Here is a 19,830-nt window from a genome sequence, read left to right on the forward strand (position 1 = left end):
ATCTCAGAACATTTGTGTCTGTCCCCGACTAAAGCAAATGTCATATCTATTTGCAGTCAGTACGCGTTCCCAGTTCATCCCAGTGTCAAGCCCTAAGCGGCCACTGATCTATTTTCTGCTTAATAAATTGGCCTATTCTGGGTATTTCATATAAACAGAATTATTTAATATGTGCCCTTTTCTGGCTGAGCTCTTTCACTTTAGCATGATGTTTTCAAGGTTCATCTGTGCAATAGCATGTATTCGTTTTTTTTTTTTTTTTTTTTTTTTTTGCCAAATAATACATTTCATGGTGTGAATACACCGTACACATCATTCATTCATCACTTTGGGTTGTTTCCACTCTTTAGCTATTATGACCAATGCTGTTTTGAATATTCATGTATAAAGTTTTGTGTCAACAAGTGTTTTCAGTTCTTTTGGTTATAGACTAGGAGTACTACCACTGGTTCGTACGGTCAATCTATATTTAATTTATTGAGAAAGCACCAAAATGTTTTCCACAGTGACTGCACTATTTTATATTCCCACCAGTGATGTATGAGGGCACCAATTTTTCTACTTCCTTGTCACCACTTGTTAGTGTCTGACTTTTTTTTTATTAAGACCATCCCAGTAGGTGTGGAGTGGTATCTCATTGTGATTTTGATGTGTGTTTTTCTAATGACTGAGAAATGCTGTTTAGCATATGATTATCTTTTATGCATAGCTTAATTTTCCACTGGGTAACACTTCACAATTATTATTTTTTAACTTTATTTATTTATTTATTTATTTATTTATTTATTTATTTATTATGTATTTATGTATTTAGAGAGAGAGCACAAGCAGGGGAGGGGCAGAGAGAACAAGAGACAGAAATCCAAGCAGACTCCACACCATCAGTGCAGAGCCCAATGTGGGGCTCAAACCCATGAATTGTGAGATCATGACCTAAGCCAAGATCAAGAGTCAGATGTTCAATAAACTGAGCCACCTAGGTGCCTCCCTAATTATTTTTATTATCAGCTATCCATGATTTGGGGGATGGGAAAATATCTGCTCAATAATGCCATTACATTGGATAAAAAATGTTGTAACAAAGGCTACAGATATTGGGTGGTACCATTCTGAGCTCAGTCTCAACTTGAGGTTCTGTTTCCACATTGCCCCCAAGAGCTGTTGGAGACTCTGGTCTGTTCTCTTTCCCCAGCAAATTGAGATCCTCTCACCCTTCAGGTTCACTTGCTTTTCCTTTGTAGATGATTTTGAAATACTTATAAAAGATTGATTTTGATGGTAATCATCACCTTGTTGCACGAGGTTTAAAAAATATTGCCCCAACGCAGGAAATCTCCTTTGAGGGGACTTACAGGCTAGATTTTGGGAGTCTGAAGGCTGAAAAGGAAGGTTACACTCTCCTGCTACACATCTGGAGCCCAAATTGGGTGGCTCCAGATGCATTGTGGTAGGATCCATCATCAGAGTTCTGAAGACATAGAGGGCTCAGAATCAACTTACCCTGGTCTTACAGGAGGATCCTTGGTGAGATCTATACAGAGTGAGGATGGAAAATGGTTCACCCCCAGGGAGTTTGAAATCAGAGGAGGCTACGCAAGATCAAAGAACTGGAAGCTGAGTGTGCGCTGTGGTAGGAGGCCTCTACGATGGCTGATGGAGGTATTCCAGGGACTGGAGCAGATGGACTTTCCATGTTGTATGGTCATTATTTGCTCACCACGTTTTTGTTGAGTTATAGCTAAAAACCTGATGCCCCTGAGTTTATCCACTTACCCAGGAAGAGATGCCCCACATTCATAACCTCTGTAAAATGCCACATCAAATGCCAGAAAGGGGGCTTTGCCTGGATAGGGGCTGGAGCTTAGAGGAGGGAGAGGTTACTGTGACTCAGGTGCATGAAGACAACTTCATGTAATACACTGAAAGAAGACCGTGTACAGTCATACAAATGAAAAGAGGCTACTCCAGAGGAAAAATGGCATGAAAACCAGAACTACAACTAAAGTGGCTCTGTGGGTTGGGGTAGACAGGTTGTGTATGACAGGCATGATCCATCAATTAGAGTTGTTTATGGAGGGATTTAATATCAGCCTAAGGAGTTTAAATTCATAATATAGACAATGAAAAATCAGTGAATTCTTCTGAGATGTGAGATGACATATTTAAAGCAGTATTTTAGACAACCATGGCGCCTTGAAGTGATTTCCATCCCCTCTCTGGGATCCATGAGCCCACTACCAAGACCATTATTACACTGTTTCATAATTATCTTTCCATGTATTTCCTGTTTCTCTCTAGACACCTCTAGGGTTTGCCCATCTTTGTGTTCCCAAGATTGTCCAGAGTATCTGATATCCAGTATGCATGGGATAAGTGTGTGTTGATTGAATTGCTCTGGTCAATGGACTCAGCATGAGTGGCATTGGCAGGAATGGAAAGGAAATGGGAGGTGTCAAAGAGATTGTGAAGGAAAACCTCTTAAAATTTGGGGGAAAAAAGCACACAAGAAAAAAAAGTTCTAAAGATGATATTTCCATTGCTTGAAATTTTACCATTGATAGAATTCTAGAAGAAGTACAGGTGAAGAGAGGGAGATGGTTTGTCATTTAGCCACCCTGGCTTTGAGTTGACAGTGGGACACTCAGGTAGAAATATATGGGAAGAGGCTGAAAATGCCAGACTCACAAAGCAGAATCACATGTAACCACATACTTGGATCTTTTTATCTTTCAGAAGGGATTTCTACATAATCCTCTAAGAAAATATTTCAGGAAAAGAAAGGTGATTATTATGTCACTTTTTATAAGTTCTCATCACATAACTGCTGTTATTATGTATAATTATATACTGTTCTCAGTTGAGTTATTATACTTAGGTTTCCTTCATCTCCCCACCCTTCTTTTTGAGCATGTGACTTCAGAGTTGCTGCTTTTTAAATGTTTATTTACTTACTTGGACAGAGAGAAAGAGAGAGAGAGAGGAGGGGAAGAGAGAGAGAGAGGGAGAGAAAGAATCCCAAGCAGGCTCTGTGCTGTCAGCGTGAAGCCCAATGTGGGGCTCAATCCCATGAACCATGAGATCATGACCTGAGCTGAAATCAAGAGTTGGTCGCTTAAACTGCCTGAGCCACCAGGCACCTCTTTTATTTATTTATTTATTTTATTTTTAGAGAGACAGAGAGAGAGAGAGAGCATGAGATGGGGAGAGAAGCAGAGGGAGAGAGGGGGAGAATCTCAAGCAGGCTCCACGCTCAGTGTGGAGCCTGATGTGGAGCTTGATCCCACGACCCTGGGATCATGACTTAAGTAGAAATCCTGAGTCAGACATTCAACAGACTAGGCCACCCAGGTGCCCCTCAAACCCATATTCTAAAAAAATCATTGTTACTATTGTCTAACTTAAATGAAATCTGATGGAGCAAGTTTGTTCATGGTGATTCAGACGACCCCTCTCTGGTAGACAGTCTACTCTGGGACATATATGAAACTGTATTATTCCACGTGACAGGTAACAAAAGGCATATTTCTTTTCTGATCCATTTCATACCCTTTCACCTTCCATTTAAATTTACACACATACATATGCAGTTCTTTTCAGGGGAAATTATTTGCCGTTTTTGAAGACAGTGCTGTTGGGAAGGAAGTTTTTGGGAGATTGATGTATCATATGGGAGGGACCAATCTGGAAAATTTTTTACTTTGATGCTACCCTTTCAGCTACAGATCTCCTTTCTATCTGAGAAAATGACTTCTCTCTCAATGGAAGAAATCTATGTAGACAACAAATAAACAGGTTAAGTGCAGTGTAGATTCAAGACAAGGTTTTTCAAGATTGGGTATGAATAAGAGCTTAACGAGAAGCGGGAGGTGAGACATGTTATTCTTACATACTTCAGGTAGGAGTGGCCATCTGGGACTTTCACAGACTTCTAAGGTAGGTCAGGCATAGCTGGGCAATGGATCTTCATCTTCCACTGGGAACGTGATTATCTGATGTTCTGGATTGTTTGAACTTTCGGTCCTTGGGATATTTCATCCCCTGGATTTCCTAAAGGGAAACTATTATTTGATCTCTTTGGTATTTTAAAGACCAGCATCTATATCATTCCCCAGGTGTGAAGACTTACTCAGTTAGGGGTGCCTGGCTGGCTCAGTTGGTAGAGCATACAACTCTTGATCTCAGGATTGTGAGTTCAAGCCCCATGTTGGTCATAGAGCTTACTTAAAAAGTAAAATAAAATTAAAATTAAAAAAATAACATAAAATAGTTACTCAGATTACCCCTGTGAGCTTGCAACTTCTTATCAACAGGTTCTACCCTTATGCATGGGTGCAACACTATTTAGCAATAAGCCTGTATATTTTGTCTCCCCATGAACTCCCCAAAGTGGCAAATCTCAGGATCCAATATTACTCCCATGAGTCCTCTGTGAGTCTCAGAACCACTTTTGCTGATAGAGCCCCTTGGCTTCTGGAAACTTAAGTATTACTCTTGAAACCATGCAATAGCTTATTGGCTCTTGACAAGGGTCACTAATACCCTTTGGTGACAGCTGCTGTGTTGTAAAATAATATATTTCTCCAGTATATCATATTCTAATATTTCTTAAGAGATAGCAAGTAATCTCTTTTCCTAAGTTAAGCAGTATTCAATTTATTTAGTCATTCAACATATAATTATCAAGCCCATACTAAATGCCCAATGGCCATTAGAGATGATTGAAATAATATTCCTGACCTTGAGGATTGTTTCAACCTCAAATTCTAACATGGAAGATTAACCAAGAGGGAGGGGGAGGGAAATTTTAGGTTACCCAGAGAAAGGGGCAATGACATGGCCACTTCTCAGGTCATTGTCCCATGGATCATTTGTCTATGACTACTCTGTCCTGGGTGGAGATAAAAGCTGCATTCCAGAGGGAAGAAAGCCATGTCATTCTACTGAATATGCAAAAGAATTGTAAGTCTAGTGAGTGATAGTCAATTACCTCTGAAAAGTCACCCAGCTGACATCTTTCTAGGAGGAGAGAGGAGGGTGACCTTCTGAAAGAAAAGCTGCAGCACTGGGGACCTTGGGCACATTTCGTCTTTAAGGCTGTGCTCTAGGAGGACTATGAAAGGCAGTGGGATTCTCTGGGACGTTCCCATGGATTCCAGGACTCTAGGTCCTGTGGTCACTGGGGGCTGTTGGTGATGAGTTATCGGCCTGATTCTCTCATTACACCTCCTCCCAGTGGGATGATACTTTCTAAGGTAGAGAAAAATGCCTGAGAGATCCTCAAATTAGGAGAACCAGTGGAGTCTCTCCAACTCCATCTGTGGGAACCAGGGCCAGACTTCCTTCATGATTTCACAAAGGCCTACCTTGGGTAGGAAATCCAGGAAATTGAACTTGCATTGGGCCCAACAGTGGTATTTTGGTACTTTTTATTCTCCAAGTAGATATCTAGGTCCATAAAACCAGGTATGAAATAATGGGTAGACTGTGGCTTAATTCCTCAACAAATGGCTGTTAAATAAGGGATGGATGCAATCCTTACATTCAATATTGTCATTCAATCTTTCTTTCTTTTCAACAGATAATACCAAAGTCTCACAACAATACCTTAGTTAACCCTTATGTAAGTACTATGCCTCTAACCCCAGAATAATCCAGGCCTTGTCCCTCCGTGCACTATCTGTGCCATTGCTGCATTTGACTAAAGCGTGCTCACACTCAGTTGGGGCATGTCGCTGTGTGATGAGCAGAGAACAGAAGGTGTATCACCCACACCAGGGAGATGATTCTGGACTTAGTGTCTCTACATGAAAACATCTTTTCCTGTTTGTTTAGTAAAACCTTCCTGTTTCCTCATTTCCCTTTGAAAGTGAGTATGGGAGCTCAGAGGACAGAGCTCTAGTCCCCTGGGGCCTCTAGAACCTGGGCTGAAGTGGAAAGAGCCAGAGCTGACCTGCAGATTAGGGGTAAGAAGCAAATTTGAAAAAATAGCAGCATTTTAAAGAAGGCAATAGTGAAGGAGATGGAAAATCCCAATCAGCCACTCCAAGGTGCAGCAGAGCTGAGATCAGCCAGAAGGAACAGGCTGGGCCAAGCTGGTGAGTCCAGGGGGTAGACCTTTGTTGTGAGTCCTGCAGAGAAATGCATGCAAGGCAGGTGTGCCCTTTATGGAGGCCATGTATCCAGTCTCAAGGGGGCCACCAGGGTGCTGAACTGGTTAGGACTGAAACCATCACCATGCAACCAATCACAGTGTGGTCCCACAGGGCTGCCAGCTATAATGTCTATCAGGATTGTGGGTGACTACACTCTCTATGCTAAATCATGCTTTGATTCCTTTCATTGCAATGAAATAGACATTTGAGGCAGAGTCACCTTTGCACGACTCCGGGGGCAGCACTCACAGAGGGTTTCCATAAGCCGTAATACTGACACAGGCCATCCAACAGAGGAGGGATAGTCAAATAGTTCTGTACGTACTTTACCTCCAAAGCAATCCTCTAACAAGATTTAGATCTTATCCACACTGATTTTGACCCTAGGCCAACAGAGGGAGTCTTCAATCATCTAAACAGCTCTCGAGTCCAGCGTTTGGGTGGCTTGTTTGGGATGGATGGAGACCCTCACCTCTGTTCATAATCTTTCCAGGGGTAGATATTGTGGGCCAACTCAACATTGACTTATGATATCCCTATGCCCAATAACCAGACTTTGCTCAGGCTAAATCTCACCTTGGGCTGCATACTGAGTCACCTGAGGACCTTTGAAAAATAATATTACCTGGATTCCACTCTGTAGGAAATTCTGACTTAATAAGTCTGGGCTACGTCTTGGGCATTAGGATTGTTTGAAAGTCCCAAATGATTCCGATACACAAAATCACCTGTTTTATAATTAAAGACTATCAATGGCTATGCCCACCCAGTATCTCTGGCGTTGGGACCAGGACATTAGTATTTTAATGCCCAGATGATTTTAATGTGCAGCTGGACTAAGAAACAAAGAGCTGTATCTGTTAAAAAGTATATATGTGGGAGATTCTTAAGTGTTGTTGTATTTGTTATTTCCTTGTTCTTCTGGAAAGAGGGTCATTGCTTCCTCGAGGTTGATGATTGTAATCTATGAGTGTCTGCACTGATGAGAAGTAAAATGGCCCCATGTCTCCATGCCAGAGCAGGCTTAACCCCAGATGGAGGTGTCTTTGAGGATTCCCTGGGACACAGAATGGGAGTTTTTGGTTAGACATTTATTGGGATTAGCACTTCTTCATATAGGGTCATTTTAAAAAACAAAAGAAATAGCTAGAACCCTGTTTACCCAATATGAGCCAAAAACAAGACCCAATAATGGTTAATGAGTGTCTTTTCATCTTTTATCACTTTCCACACTAAGGAGCTTACTCCATCTTATTACATTCTCAATATTTTGCCCTTCCATGATTCTATTTCTTCATTGCAGTATAGGCAAATGCATTTAATACTTTATTTCAGGAACTTGTTTTATCAGCAAGGTAACAATATTATTCCAATTCCTATAAAATCATCTTGTTTTGCTACTAGTCTTCCTGTGTTAGAATCTCTGGTTTTATAGGGAGAATTTTTTCTGGTCTGATACACTGGCCCTCATCCTGGGCATCACTGCAGACCATGATTTCTTCTGAAGTCTACACTTCATGCCACTCCTCCTTCACACCTCAGGGAGAAGCATAGATATGTTCATGCAGGTTCACACAAAGGCAGTGAGTTCTAGATTCCCATAGTGGTGGCCTGCCGGGGTTTCGCTAGGGATGCCGACATTGATTCTCCTTCTAGCCGGGAAACTCCGATGTGTGTGAGATGTGCCGGGATGGAGGAAAGCTGTTCTGTTGTGACACCTGTTCAAGATCTTTTCATGAGGACTGTCACATCCCACCAGTGGAAACTGAGAGGTTTGTGAGATGAAGTCCCCCCACTTGGATTAGGAACCCCTCCTCCTGCCATAGGAGGAAATCCCCCTGCAGAGAGAAGGATCAGGGCCATAGGTATGGCATCCAGCAGCATGATCCAGCTGTTTAAAGACTCTGGCAGCAGGAGGGAATACTGTTCTTTGCTGCCCTCTGGGATGCTGAGGCTGGTGGCTGGGTCCCTTGCCTACCTAGCATTACTGTCCCTTTGAGAAGATTTTCTAGCCCTGAGCCCTGTTCATAGAGGTGGGAACACCAGCTGTTTGTGTTCTGCACTTTTTCAGAAAGGCAGGAAACATGGCCTGGTTTGGGCATTTTACCTTGGGCTCCACAGGCTGATAGAAGCCTGGGCCCCAGGGCTTAAGGCTCAGTTTTGACACTCAGACGAAGCAGGCAGGGCTCCCAGCAGCTCAGATAGGGAAAGGAGGGCCCACCACTCGCCCTAACCCCACCCTCCATGCACAGAGCCCCCTATTGCCACCCTCAATGGGAGAAGGGTCATGGGCACCCTTTTGCCATCCTCATGGGCTCAGGCTCCACGCGGGGGTCCTGGAGGCTCTGAGAGGGATTCCCTTCATCTCCCAGCTGTGTCCATCAACCATGTCTAAAAGGAAGACAATGGCAGCCGTAGGCACAGCGGCTGTTTCCAGGGGCCTTGCCCTTGCTTACTTTTGCCTGACCTCTCAGGAACCCGTGGAGTTGCACCTTCTGCAGGATGGAGTTTTTGGAAAGGCAGCAGTGTCACGGGGAATCTGAGGTCCTGGAGAGGCAGATGCAGCCGGAGGAGCAGTTGGTGAGCTGGGTGCAAAGCCCAAGGCTTCTCCTTCTCCCTGACACCGAGAAGTCCAACAGGTCTAGAGGGAGGGGAAGGGCGCCTGAGGGAGCCTTCTCTTCCAAGCCATGTCTTGATCATGCTGAAATCATACCAGAACTGGATTGCAGAATATATAACTCACCTATTACATGTCTGTTTCTGAAAGCCAAACGTGTTTGGGGAAAGTTCCAGAAGACAGTGTTAAGTCATGCCTCTCCCTGGGCATGTGAATGGGCTCAGTGTCTCCAAACTGCTGTGAATTCACAGCCGCCTTCTTTTGCAGAAATGTGAGTTCCTCCTCTTGAAGGTCTATTGCCATTCAGAGAGCTCCTTTTTTTCGAAGATTCCATACTATTATTATGTAAGTAACAGCAACCAACTACCATTACAGGCCGCTGTGACGTTCAGTGACTTTCACACAGGGGGGATCTGTGATCTGAATCCCATGAGAGGGAGAGCATGAGCCGCCATTTTCTTTGTCTTGCATCTCTGCTGGAGTACAGGAAATCCACTGGAGACAGACATTGAACAATGCCAATAACTCTCCCATTGATATTTTTCCCCCACCAGATTAAAGAGGTGTCTCAAAACCTAAAGGAACCCATGTGGTTGGACAAAATCAAGAAGAAGCTAAATAAACAAGGCTACCCTAGAGTAGAGGAGTTTGTGCAGGACATGCGCCTCATCTTTCGGAACCACAGGGCATCTTACAAGGTAAGAGGCGCTCTCTCTGCCTCCATTTCATTTTCTTTCCACTGACTCACTCTGCCCTCATTTTCTGGTGCCTGGAAAATTTTACATTTCCCTCACCCTATGACAAGCCTGCACAAGAAAGGGCTCTGGACATGAGTGACTTTTCCATTTCAGGACTTAAGCTCACCACGGCAGAGTAGTAGTGAGTCAGAAGGTATTTCTGCAACCAGAACCCCAGGCCCCTGAGAGCTCATTCCCCTCCTCAAAGGTGACAGCTGCCCATAGAGAGCAGTGGAGTCCCACCTGCTCCAAATCCAAGGAGGAGAGAATGGCATCTTAAAGTTATATCACCCTTCTTATCTCTCCCCAGATCAACTCAACCTCTTAGAAACCCCAATTCTAGACTTCTTGCATGTGAATGGAGCGTGTAGTTTACAGGGGTTACCAGAGAGGACTAGAAGTTTCAGGGAAGCAGGATGGCTCATTGTACTTAGACTGTACTCTTTGATGGTTTCAAAGGACATAGATGGCTTTCCTAAGTCTCACTGAAATAAATAACCCAAACCACAAAAATCAGAGTCCCAAGTATGGCAGTGATTTCTCACTTCTGTCTATTTAATCAGAAATAATCATGCACATAGGAAGCAAGTTGTTCTTGGCTGCTTGAATTTTTAAGCTTCACCTGGTTAATGTAACTTAGGTGTTTAAAACAAGGTCCTAAACATTTTTTATTGCAAGGTGTCTAATAACACTGATAATGAGTATCGCTATTTTTGTCTTTATGATTTATTTTTCAGTACAATGACTTTGGCCTAATGGGACTTAGACTGGAGGCAGAGTTCGAGAAGAAATTCAAGGAAGTGTTTTCTATTGAGGAAGCAAATGAGAGGAGTTCACTGGTGTAGTGGAGGCTGTTGACACCCTGGAAAATCTCCTTTTTGGGCAGAACTTTCATGTCCCAGCTGCTGTGAGGGTTGGCTGCTGATGACACTCTTCCCCAAAGTACCACCCTCTGCCAATGCCAACTTCACCTGGAGATTACACCTCTTGGGCGTGGGGGCCGGCTTCCAGCCCCAAGGTGGAACCAACCTGTAGTGATCCGTATCCCTTCACTTCCCACGAGATCAGGCTGGAGCTAGTCTCCAGCTGGTACCAATCCATGCTTGGCTTTTCCTACCATGCTATCCTGCTTCCCTCACCCCTCTTCTTCTGAGAAAATTCTCATAATAAATCACTTACTCAAGAGACTTTATCTTGGGCTCTGCTCCCAAGGAACCCAACTTAAGGTATTGGTCCTAGCAAGCAGGACTTGAGGATGGGGTTCTGATGTTAGATCACTGTCTAGTCAGATGGTGACAAGTGGAATGTTGACAGTGCCTGAGGTGTTACAACCGTGCCATTGCCAAAACTTTCACCTGTAAGAAACTGGATGGGCTATAGGGGGAGAGGCATATTCGCTGGAACAATTATCTGACGTTTACAGAAGGAGAGATAGTAACTGAAACAAGTGTGGGGTTTTGAAGGCTGTTGGTAAGTGCCACTAATATGTTGACAAGAGTAAAAGACAGGCTTAAAGCTATTAATCACCTAAACCAAAATCACCCCCATCCCTGCAGCTGGAAAGTAGACAGTAAGGAAGGCCTGGCCCTGATTTTCAGAAGGGCAGAATTTCAGAGAAGCCTGAATTCTAAGCTCAGGGTGGCCTCCTATGCCAAAGTTAGGCACCAATAAAGAAGGAGTGAAGCCCCGAAACTCTCTAGATAGATGTACAGGAGAGCTCTGAACTCCAGATCCCTCTGAGCCCGCAGGGCCTGCAGAAGAGAACTCCTGCCCCTGCTTTGGAGACAGACCCTTACCAGCCCACCTCTTGCCTGAATGAAGGCTATGCAGAGTAGCCTCAGCATGACCTAACTGGGAGTATGCTGAGTGGGCCTGCGAGATGAAGAGAGGGTTCTACTCCAGTGCAGCTGGAGGACTGGGCCAACATATACCAGCAGGTGCCAGGGGATTGTGTGTGGGAGTGGGTCCTGAATGAAGAAAGGGAATAGGAAACTGGAAAGAGGAGAATTGTTGATGCAGTCACGCTCTCCCGTGCCACAGAACTTAATTAGCCTGGCAAGGGCCAGAGGTGATGATTCTAATATGCTCCTGGGTGGCTCGCAGAGGCTTGCTATAAGCCAGGGTACACGCTGGATGAAACAGAAGTAGAGATACCGGGCTTGGTAGGGCAGATTATGGAAAAGGGAAATTCAAAAGCCTAATGAAATTGGCATGGCTTTATTCTCTCCAGCTGGAAAAACCACCTACAGGTAACTGTTCCTCAGGAGGCCTCAGAGACACTGACTTACCAAGGTGATAAAGAACATACCGCTAAGGGGGCAACAGCATCCTTGAGATGCTCAGCAGGGGCTGTCCTCTGTAGGTCAGAATGATGTGGGAATGTTGCACAGAACTGTATTCCAGCAACGGAAATGATTGGATAACAACATCAGGGGTAGCATTTAACTGTCAGAGCACGACAACACAACTTCTGTAATGCGCAGCAAGGTTAGAATGACAGCCGTGGGGCCTGGTCCGTGGATGTCTCTGGAGATAGCTTACAAGACGTGGTGTTCTTATAGGCAAGACAAATGGGCAGCCGACAAGGATATTGCTTCATATATACCTTCAAAAAAGATTAGAGATTAAAAATAGATGATCAGAGAGCTGAGTTCAGCTGACTCAATGAAAAGTCAAGATCCCTTGCCCAGTTTCCAGACCTAAGTCAATTCTTGGACCCCAAACATGCTGAGGGAAATGAAGGTAGGTCTCATAAAAAAAGAACTTTGCAAATGTACACATAGTGATTTCCTCAGTTCTTCACCAAAAGGACCAACGGTCTTTTATTCTAGAAACCATATGTCCTGTAAAGGAAAATATATAGGCGTTTCAAAGGTTGTTGAATATAGCATCTGAATTCGATGCTACTCTAGGCTCATAAAGCACCATCATGGTCCCTGTTGAGTAAAGTGTATGGAAGTCAGGTAATATCCATGTCACAATGGGTCCACTCAATCCATGAAGCCGCCCCACTTCCTGAGGGTATAATCAGGATACACATGGAAGTTGGATGCACCGGTTCTTTAACCTACAAAGCATCCCGTGAAATAATAATCACTGTCTTAAGAAAAGCCCAGTGGAAGGCCCTGAAACTGAAATTCCCTATGGTGAAAATAGTCAAAAGCAATGTCATATTCCTGGGCCGGAGAATGACAGAGATTAGTGCCACCTGCAAAGATTTAAAGGAGGCAGCTATTGGGTCCTCATTACCACTATATTTGGGCTGGTCTCCGCAGAAGCTACTTGGTTCATGGCTGCTAGAAACAACTAGCTGCTGTGCTAGACGTGCTCTTTTAGAGCAGAGTAGCATGGCCTATGGTATGTGCTGTGCAACTGTTAATATGGAAAAATGTGCTTTTAAAATATCTAGTAGGAAATAGGATCGGAAGCAGTTCATGTTCCCATGGACTGGACAGGTGTACACATTTACTGTCCTGCCCCAGGACAGTGTGAATTCTCCTGTCCTCTGTTACAATATAGTCTGAAGGAACCTAGTCTATCCTGACACCACAATACAGTACATCAATCCGCTATATTGTTGACTGTATTAATCAGGGCTCTGTAGAGAAACAGAACCAATAGTTTTGGAAACAGAACCATACATTTATATATACAGGGATTTATTATGTGGAATTGGCTTACATACTTATGGATGCAGACAATCTCCACGATATGCCATCGGTGAGCCAGAGACCCAGTAAAGATGAGGTGTCATTCTAGCCCAAGTCTGAAGGCCCAAGAACCAGGGGAGCAGAGAGTGTAAATCTCAGTCCAAGAGAGTCAGAAATCCAAGAGGAAAGCTCAACTAAGCAGGCAGGAAGAGAATGAATTTCCGTTTCTCCCCTTTTCTCCCACTATCCAGGCCCTTAACAGCATGGATGGTGTCCACCCATGCTAGGGAGGGCAATCTACGTTGCTGAGTCCACTGATTAAAATGCTGGTCTCGGGGTGCCTGGGTAGCTCAGCTGGTTAAGTGTCCGACTTCAGCTCAGGTCATGATCGCACGGTTCATGGAGTTCGAGCCCGAGTCGGGTTCTGTGCGACAGCTCAGAGCCTGGAGCCTGTTTCGGATTCTATGTCTCCCTCTCTCTGCCCCTCCCTCAATCACACTGTCTCTCTCTCAAAACTAAATAAACATTTAAAAAAAAATTTTTTTTAATGCTGATCTTATCCAGAAACATTCTCAGTAAAGTACCCAGAAATAATGTTTAATCAGGGACCCCCATGGTCCAGTCAAGTGGACACAAAATTAACCATCACAGTGACAGTATGCTAACTGGACCTGAACAGCAAAAAGTGTTGGGTGTTCTGAAAGCCTTGTCGAGTCACATGTGTCCCAGATGGTGAGAGAGAAACCCTACTAAGAATTCAGAGACATGACATACAGGTAAGCTCTCAGGGGTTCAACGGTCAGGGGCATATCAGGATATCCCCTCCAAAGCTCCAAGCCATCTTCTACCACTAAGAAGCACAATGCTTGGTAGGCCTCTCTGGGGAAGAAGAATACCCATGGTTGCCAATTTGATGAAAATTATTCCAGGCTTTGTAATGCAGAAGGGCGGAGTGCAAGCTGGGAGGGTAACAGTGCTTACACCATCTTGACAATAAAATGTGTTTTAATCAATGTATTTCACTTCATAGTATATAATGAGCATTGCTACATGTTGGTAAATACAGTTCTGTGTCAGCCCTATCCCAGCTGTTATTTTTCATCAAGCCTCAGTTGCAGTTGGCCCTTCTACCAGAGCCTAGCGTTTGAGAACACCAGCCGCGAAGCCAGCATAGGAGGTGGAATCCCAGCTCCTCACGAGCAGCGGTGCGTCCCTGGGCACGCGACCTACCTCCCCTGTGCACTAGCACAGGGTGAAATGGAGAAGCTAGTACCTAGCTCGCTGGGTCGTGAGGATGAATGAGTTAATAGTTACTGTGCTCCTAGGAAGTGCCTGATCCTGAGAACAGTAAGTAAATCACCTACAAACGTCCTTGTGTCAGCGGGGGCTCCTTGCCAGTGAGACTGGCTTTACCTCGGTGAGACAAAAAGACCCTGTTTAAACAGATGCCCAGTGGCTCACGCAAGGGCGGGAAGGCTGGGTGCGGAGCTCGCCAATGGCCCCAGAACCAGGGCAGTGTAGCAGAGCAGATCCAGGAATTGTGCACCAGGAACAACGCAGCCGTCTTGTCAAGGAGCCACCATGGAATGAATGTTTTCCGTCTTTTTTTTTTTTAAACTCCTTAGCAAACTTCTCTCAAGAGTCTGACTCCCCAAAGCTCCTGGCTGGCCCGGCTTGCTCGGGGGCCAGCTATTGAACAGCAGTCCCTCTGCTTCCGCACACGAAGGGGAGAGGTCGTCTCCCCAGAGGAAACTGGGTGCTGTTAGGAAGGTGGGGGAACAGGCCGGATGGTCAAGGAAATCAGGCCTGACCAACAGACCCTCCAAGGTAGGCCCCGGTATCTAACAGTGGATGGGGCAGTGCAAGGTCAGTCAGAAGGGCCGAGGTCCCGGAACCAAAGGGAGCAGGTTGACTGAGTTCCCGCTGCCCTGTGCAGTGCAGAGAAAGGCTGAGTTGGTCTTCATGCTTGAAGGGAAGGCGTCCACCCCACCCTCAGGACAGCCAAGGGCAACGAAGGGCACTAAGCCTATCATCCCATCAGTCTGGTTTACTTGAACTCAGTTGGGGGCTGTTTGCCGAGATGCTAGGGAGCTCGGCTGTGACCTTCCAGGGGGAGGGCTGTGTGCCTGTGTCCCTGGGAGCTACAGGAGGACCTGGGGCTCTTGGAAAGGACCTCTCAGCCTGAGCTTCCCAGGGCAGCTCCTCTGGGCATCAGCTCTAGGGCGTTCTCCAGCTCTCTCCGCATAAACCGGGTGGGGAGGTTTCACAAGGCTCGAGATCAGAGCCCGGGAACCGAACTACCTGGCCGGGTTTCCTATCAGGCCAAATGCTCACTCACATACACCCAGCCGGGGGCTCTTCCTTCCCTAGTTTGTGCATGGGGAGTTTGTGCGAGAGGGAGGCAGAGGGCGGGCTGTGGACCCGATTCCTTGGAAAGACAGGGCTGCATAAAAGTGAGACCTTGAAACAAAAACCAGGCTCGATACAGATGGCTCCGTCTCCTCTTTTAACAAAGGAAAAAGAGTCTTGGGCTTCTGGGCAACAAGTTGTAGGCCTTATCTGTATAGGTTCGTAAGTATTAACTCCAACTGAAATTCTAGAATAATCCATGTTTGTCCTCCCAGGCACATCGTTTGCTCTGTCATTTTGTTTAGTGAACAAGCCCGCCCTAAGTGGGTGAGCATTCGTGTTCCCGCGGGCACAGAAGTGCACGATTGCATAGATCTGACTGTGCCTTACCTGACAGAGGGGTGCTTTCTGTTCGATGTACTGAGCATAGGATCTTGTCCCCTAGGGTGAGCAGGGGGCTTAGCGGGCACTGAAACCACTGATGTCCCCAGAAGCAGGGCTGGGCCCCGGGGGTGGGCAGGGCTGGTCTACTGCTTAGGACCAAGGGCGAGAGCTCCTAACCAACCAGCCTCTTCTAGAAAACTGCTAAACGCTCTGGACAACATCTAAAAAACAACTGAAAAGTAAGCCAAAGCAGACCGACTTTGGAGGGAATTCGAAACTCAGGAGGAAACAGCCAATACGAGATGTTTACCGTTTATTAGCACTGGGCCCTGAGAGTAGCCAGGCCAGTCTTGCATGGAGGGGGGGAGGGCAAAACCTTGGTAGAAAGCTCACACCTTCCCTCTGGGTAGCAAAGCCAGGGAAGAAGCCCAGGGCCACTAAGTTTTCTGGGTGGTGAGGGGGAAAGGCTGGAAAAGAGAAAGTCACAGAGAGGAACCCCAAATTTCTGTGTCTAGACCCTCCCCAAACCACTGGTTGATGCCCGGGACTGAGTGAAACCAGTCTGAGCTGTGCCCAAAGAGGAGGCAGGGTGTGCAGTCTGAGCCTGGCCACGTGAGTGGCCTGCTAAGACGAGCTGAGCACATTCTGATCCTAGCGAGAGGTGCCAATCATCGGCCCGTTTAGTAAATCTAGACCCAGCCTGGACACAGGAGGTTGTGCGGAACCATATCAATCAGATACTCATCAAACCTTCAGCTGGTACTGCTACTCGGACCGATAGGCCTGAGATTGTTTTCATCTGACCTGAAACGACTGATTCCTACATGCCATCAAGTCTGGGACTTTTCTCCCCCACCAATCTTCACTCAGGTTTGCCCCCGGAACCCATGGTGTGGGGGATGGAAAGAGTCTACACTGGTTCATACCCAACAATGCATTTTCGATCCCCATCGTGGTAATCTCACCTACATCTTTACTGGAAACAAGAGTGGGGAGCGATCAGGGAGCTGAGACACTTGTCTTACATCTTCCACCGCATTCTGGCAGAGCTGCTGGGGAGGTAGGGAGGACCACGTTCCATCCCGCCACCTCCAACGGCCCATCTACAGCTGCCTGTGTCTGGATGGGGGGGGAGGGGGTGGTGGTGGTGGTGGGAGAGGCAGGACCCCGGCCATGAGATCTCAGGAGCACAAGTCTTAGCTATCAAATGACATGGCCTGGGGCACCTGGGTGGCTCAGTCGGTTAAGCGGCCGACTTCGTTTCAGGTCATTGTCTTGTGGTTCGTGGGTTTGAGCCCCGCATTGGGCCCTGTGCTGACAGCTCAAAGCCTGGAGCCTGCTTCAGATACTGTGTCTCCCCCTCTCTCTGCCCCTCCCCTGCTCATGCTCTGTCTGTCTCTTTCAAAAATAAATAAACATGAAAATTTTTTTAAATGATGTGGCCCCTGGCTTGTCTGGTGTCTGTGACCTCTCCTCGGGGTCCCTGGGAATAGTGATAGAGCCCATGGCATATGCACTCTGTATGCCTTTGCACATGCCTGCTCTTAGAAGTTTTGCAAACTCTTGTGTCACTGCCTGTGGCCTGAAGTGCCCTACAGGTGGAGCTGATGTCTTTACTTTGTGTCTGTTCAGGAAATACAGACAGGCCCTGGTTTCCTACGTTGTACCTTTGTCTGATGGCAAGTGGGAACTCCAGGCCCAACCTGTTCAAGCACGCTGTGCAGTGAGGACACAATCCAGGCTCTTGGATATATATGTGAGCCCCTCACTCACCATGGCTCCACATTTAGGAGGCTGAAGTCCCCTCCCCACCCCACTCACCCCCACCCCTGCTCCCTAGAATTATTCAGGGGAGAGGGTCCCATAGGCTTTTGGTGGAATGCCTATGGGGCCCCCATATTGATGAAAGGGCAGAGAGGTCTCCTTTCTCTATGGAGGGGAGGGTGTCACCTTGTAGACTGACACTGGCCATTCTCAAATGGTGGAAGAAGCTGCAGAAATGGCATCTGATCTCCCGGGAACTTTCCCCATATACCCTTTATGCCCCAGGATAACGGACCAGAGTCCAATGAGAGAGGTATGTTTTCAGCTTCGGTGTCATTGTCTTGAGAAATCGGTGCAACTATGCTGGTTGTGGTCTTGCCTATAAACCATTGTACCTGGAGACCCTGGTGGCCACCTGGTCCTGAAAAACTGTGCAGCTTTGCAACCCACCCACAAATCTCATTCTAAGGTGAGACATATGATGCCCAGCAGAGGCTGGTGGAGCTTCAGGGCCACGCCGATGTGTTCCTGGGGCCACTTTAGGACTTGGCCGGAGCCACGTGGTCCTTGTGTACTAGTGCTGGACCCCGCCAGGATGCCAGCCCGTTTCACGGGCACAGCACTTGTACATGTGAGGAAGCACATGCCCCAGGCAGGGAAAAAGCACAGGACTTGATCCAGGGGAGAGCTCATTAGACTCTATTTGGGTTTCTCCTGGGCCAGGACTGTTACAGCTGACGGTCTGAGAAGGACAACCTTATCCTTTGTGCAGGACTTTCTCAGCCCTGGGCACAGGTGCCCCGGGAATGCCCAAGGTCTCCCCAGCCACAACAATCTCTAACAAGAGCTCCTGTTGGTAAGGCAGGCTCCCTTCCCTTCACCTCCAGATAATGGTAAGCAGATGTGCCCTAGACCTCTCCGTCCAGGCTATAAGCTTGTTTGTGTGTGCTTGAACTGCCAAATATCAAAATGATCTCAGAATCCCATCCTTAAATTAGTTAGCCTTTATTTGGAATGAAATGATGGAGCTGCTACGACTAATTTCCAGGGGTTTCGATAGTTACCAGAGGGATTTTCGGTTTCAGTTTCTCTGAACCGGCAACAGAAGCCAGTTCTCAGGAGGCTGTGATACCAAGCGTGACCACTAGAGGGGAGTGCAGACCTCCAGAAAGTGGCCCGGATGGATTTTTCCCAAATTGCCCAATGGTTCTCTCCCTCCCTCCACTCACCCCTTAACCATTTCCTTCCCTGCCTCGATGCCTCTTCCCAGCCCATCCTCCAAGGATTTACTCTCTTCCCTATAGAAATCCTCACATTTCCACTCCCAGCAATCCCTCTGGCTTTGTGCCAACTTTGCAGCTTCAGGAGTCCACAGGTCAACCAACGCCTGCCCGGTCGCTGAGATTCTGCTTAGAAGGAGAAGGGGCACCACCCCACCCTGGTCCCTCAAAACTGTAATACTGTCACCAAATGCCCACCGAACCCACGTGTGATAACCGTATCGTGACCATGCAATTGCAAGGGGGTAGGACTCCCAGCCTCTCTACCCATCCCGGGCACAGGTAGACAAGAACTCATGGAAAGAGATGTATGCCCATATGCTGGACCCAAATTTAGGGTGTTAGTGGGCCCCTCCAAAGTGCGTCCCTTTCCCTCACCTGCGTTCCAAACCAACAGATAGGTACAAAAGCGAAGCAGATGGGGTTCAAAATACCAGCTTTCATCCTGATAAAAGCTACCCTGGGGGTGGTGGCTTAGTGTGTAGCAAAAAAGGGGTCCCTAAAACCAAACCCCCAAATTGAGCTTATCCACACATATTCAGCCTCAGGCTGCTCCAATCAATCATACACACCCCCCAACCTCCCACAGCCCCCCAAGCTCCTGTCCCTGTGCACTTGACTTTGGAACAGTGACGGTGGCCCTGGTGTCAGTGTTCCTTGAAGCTGCAGAAAGTGCCCCAGGCGCTTCCTTGTTTCCTTCAAATGAGTCCAGAAGGATTTTCAGGAGTGAAATCTGCTCCTCAAGCTGGTCCTGTCCCTATCCTAACCTGGCGGGTCTGGCTTTTTCTGGATCACAGAAACTTTGCTTTCTTTACAGAGGCCTCCAGATTCCTCAGGAACCACTGCTGCTCTTACAGAGGTGATGCGTGTCCAGCTCCCCCTGGCCCCACAGGGGCA

At 46.6% G+C, this 19,830-nt stretch overlaps 1 protein-coding gene across 19 annotated transcripts in view; it reads left to right on the plus strand.

Moving 5' to 3' along the window:
• The window catches only part of LOC112871748 (nuclear body protein SP140-like), a 71,743-nt gene extending 61,045 nt beyond the window's left edge, over positions 1–10,698 (plus strand). For 16 of the 19 annotated variants that reach the window (XM_086719887.1, XM_086719870.1, XM_086719884.1 and 13 more), the window contains 8 exons: positions 1,514–1,659; positions 2,734–2,781; positions 5,579–5,620; positions 7,809–7,924; positions 8,627–8,732; positions 9,037–9,114; positions 9,324–9,467; positions 10,244–10,698. In XM_086719887.1, the coding sequence (XP_086576013.1) occupies positions 1,514–1,659; positions 2,734–2,781; positions 5,579–5,620; positions 7,809–7,924; positions 8,627–8,732; positions 9,037–9,114; positions 9,324–9,467; positions 10,244–10,351 (788 nt within the window). In that variant the 3' untranslated portion in view covers positions 10,352–10,698. Of the gene's footprint in view, positions 1–1,513; positions 1,660–2,733; positions 2,782–5,578; positions 5,621–7,808; positions 7,925–8,626; positions 8,733–8,919; positions 9,174–9,323; positions 9,468–10,243 lie in introns of those variants that run through there. The other 3 variants (XM_086719881.1, XM_086719877.1, XM_086719888.1) reach the window with 3 other exon arrangements.
• Positions 10,699–19,830: the final 9,132 nt, after the last annotated feature.

The sequence above is a fragment of the Puma concolor genome, chromosome C1, assembly GCF_028749965.1.
Source record: "Puma concolor isolate L17-30 chromosome C1, mPumCon1.1.hap2, whole genome shotgun sequence".
Classification (NCBI taxonomy): Eukaryota; Metazoa; Chordata; class Mammalia; order Carnivora; family Felidae; genus Puma; species Puma concolor.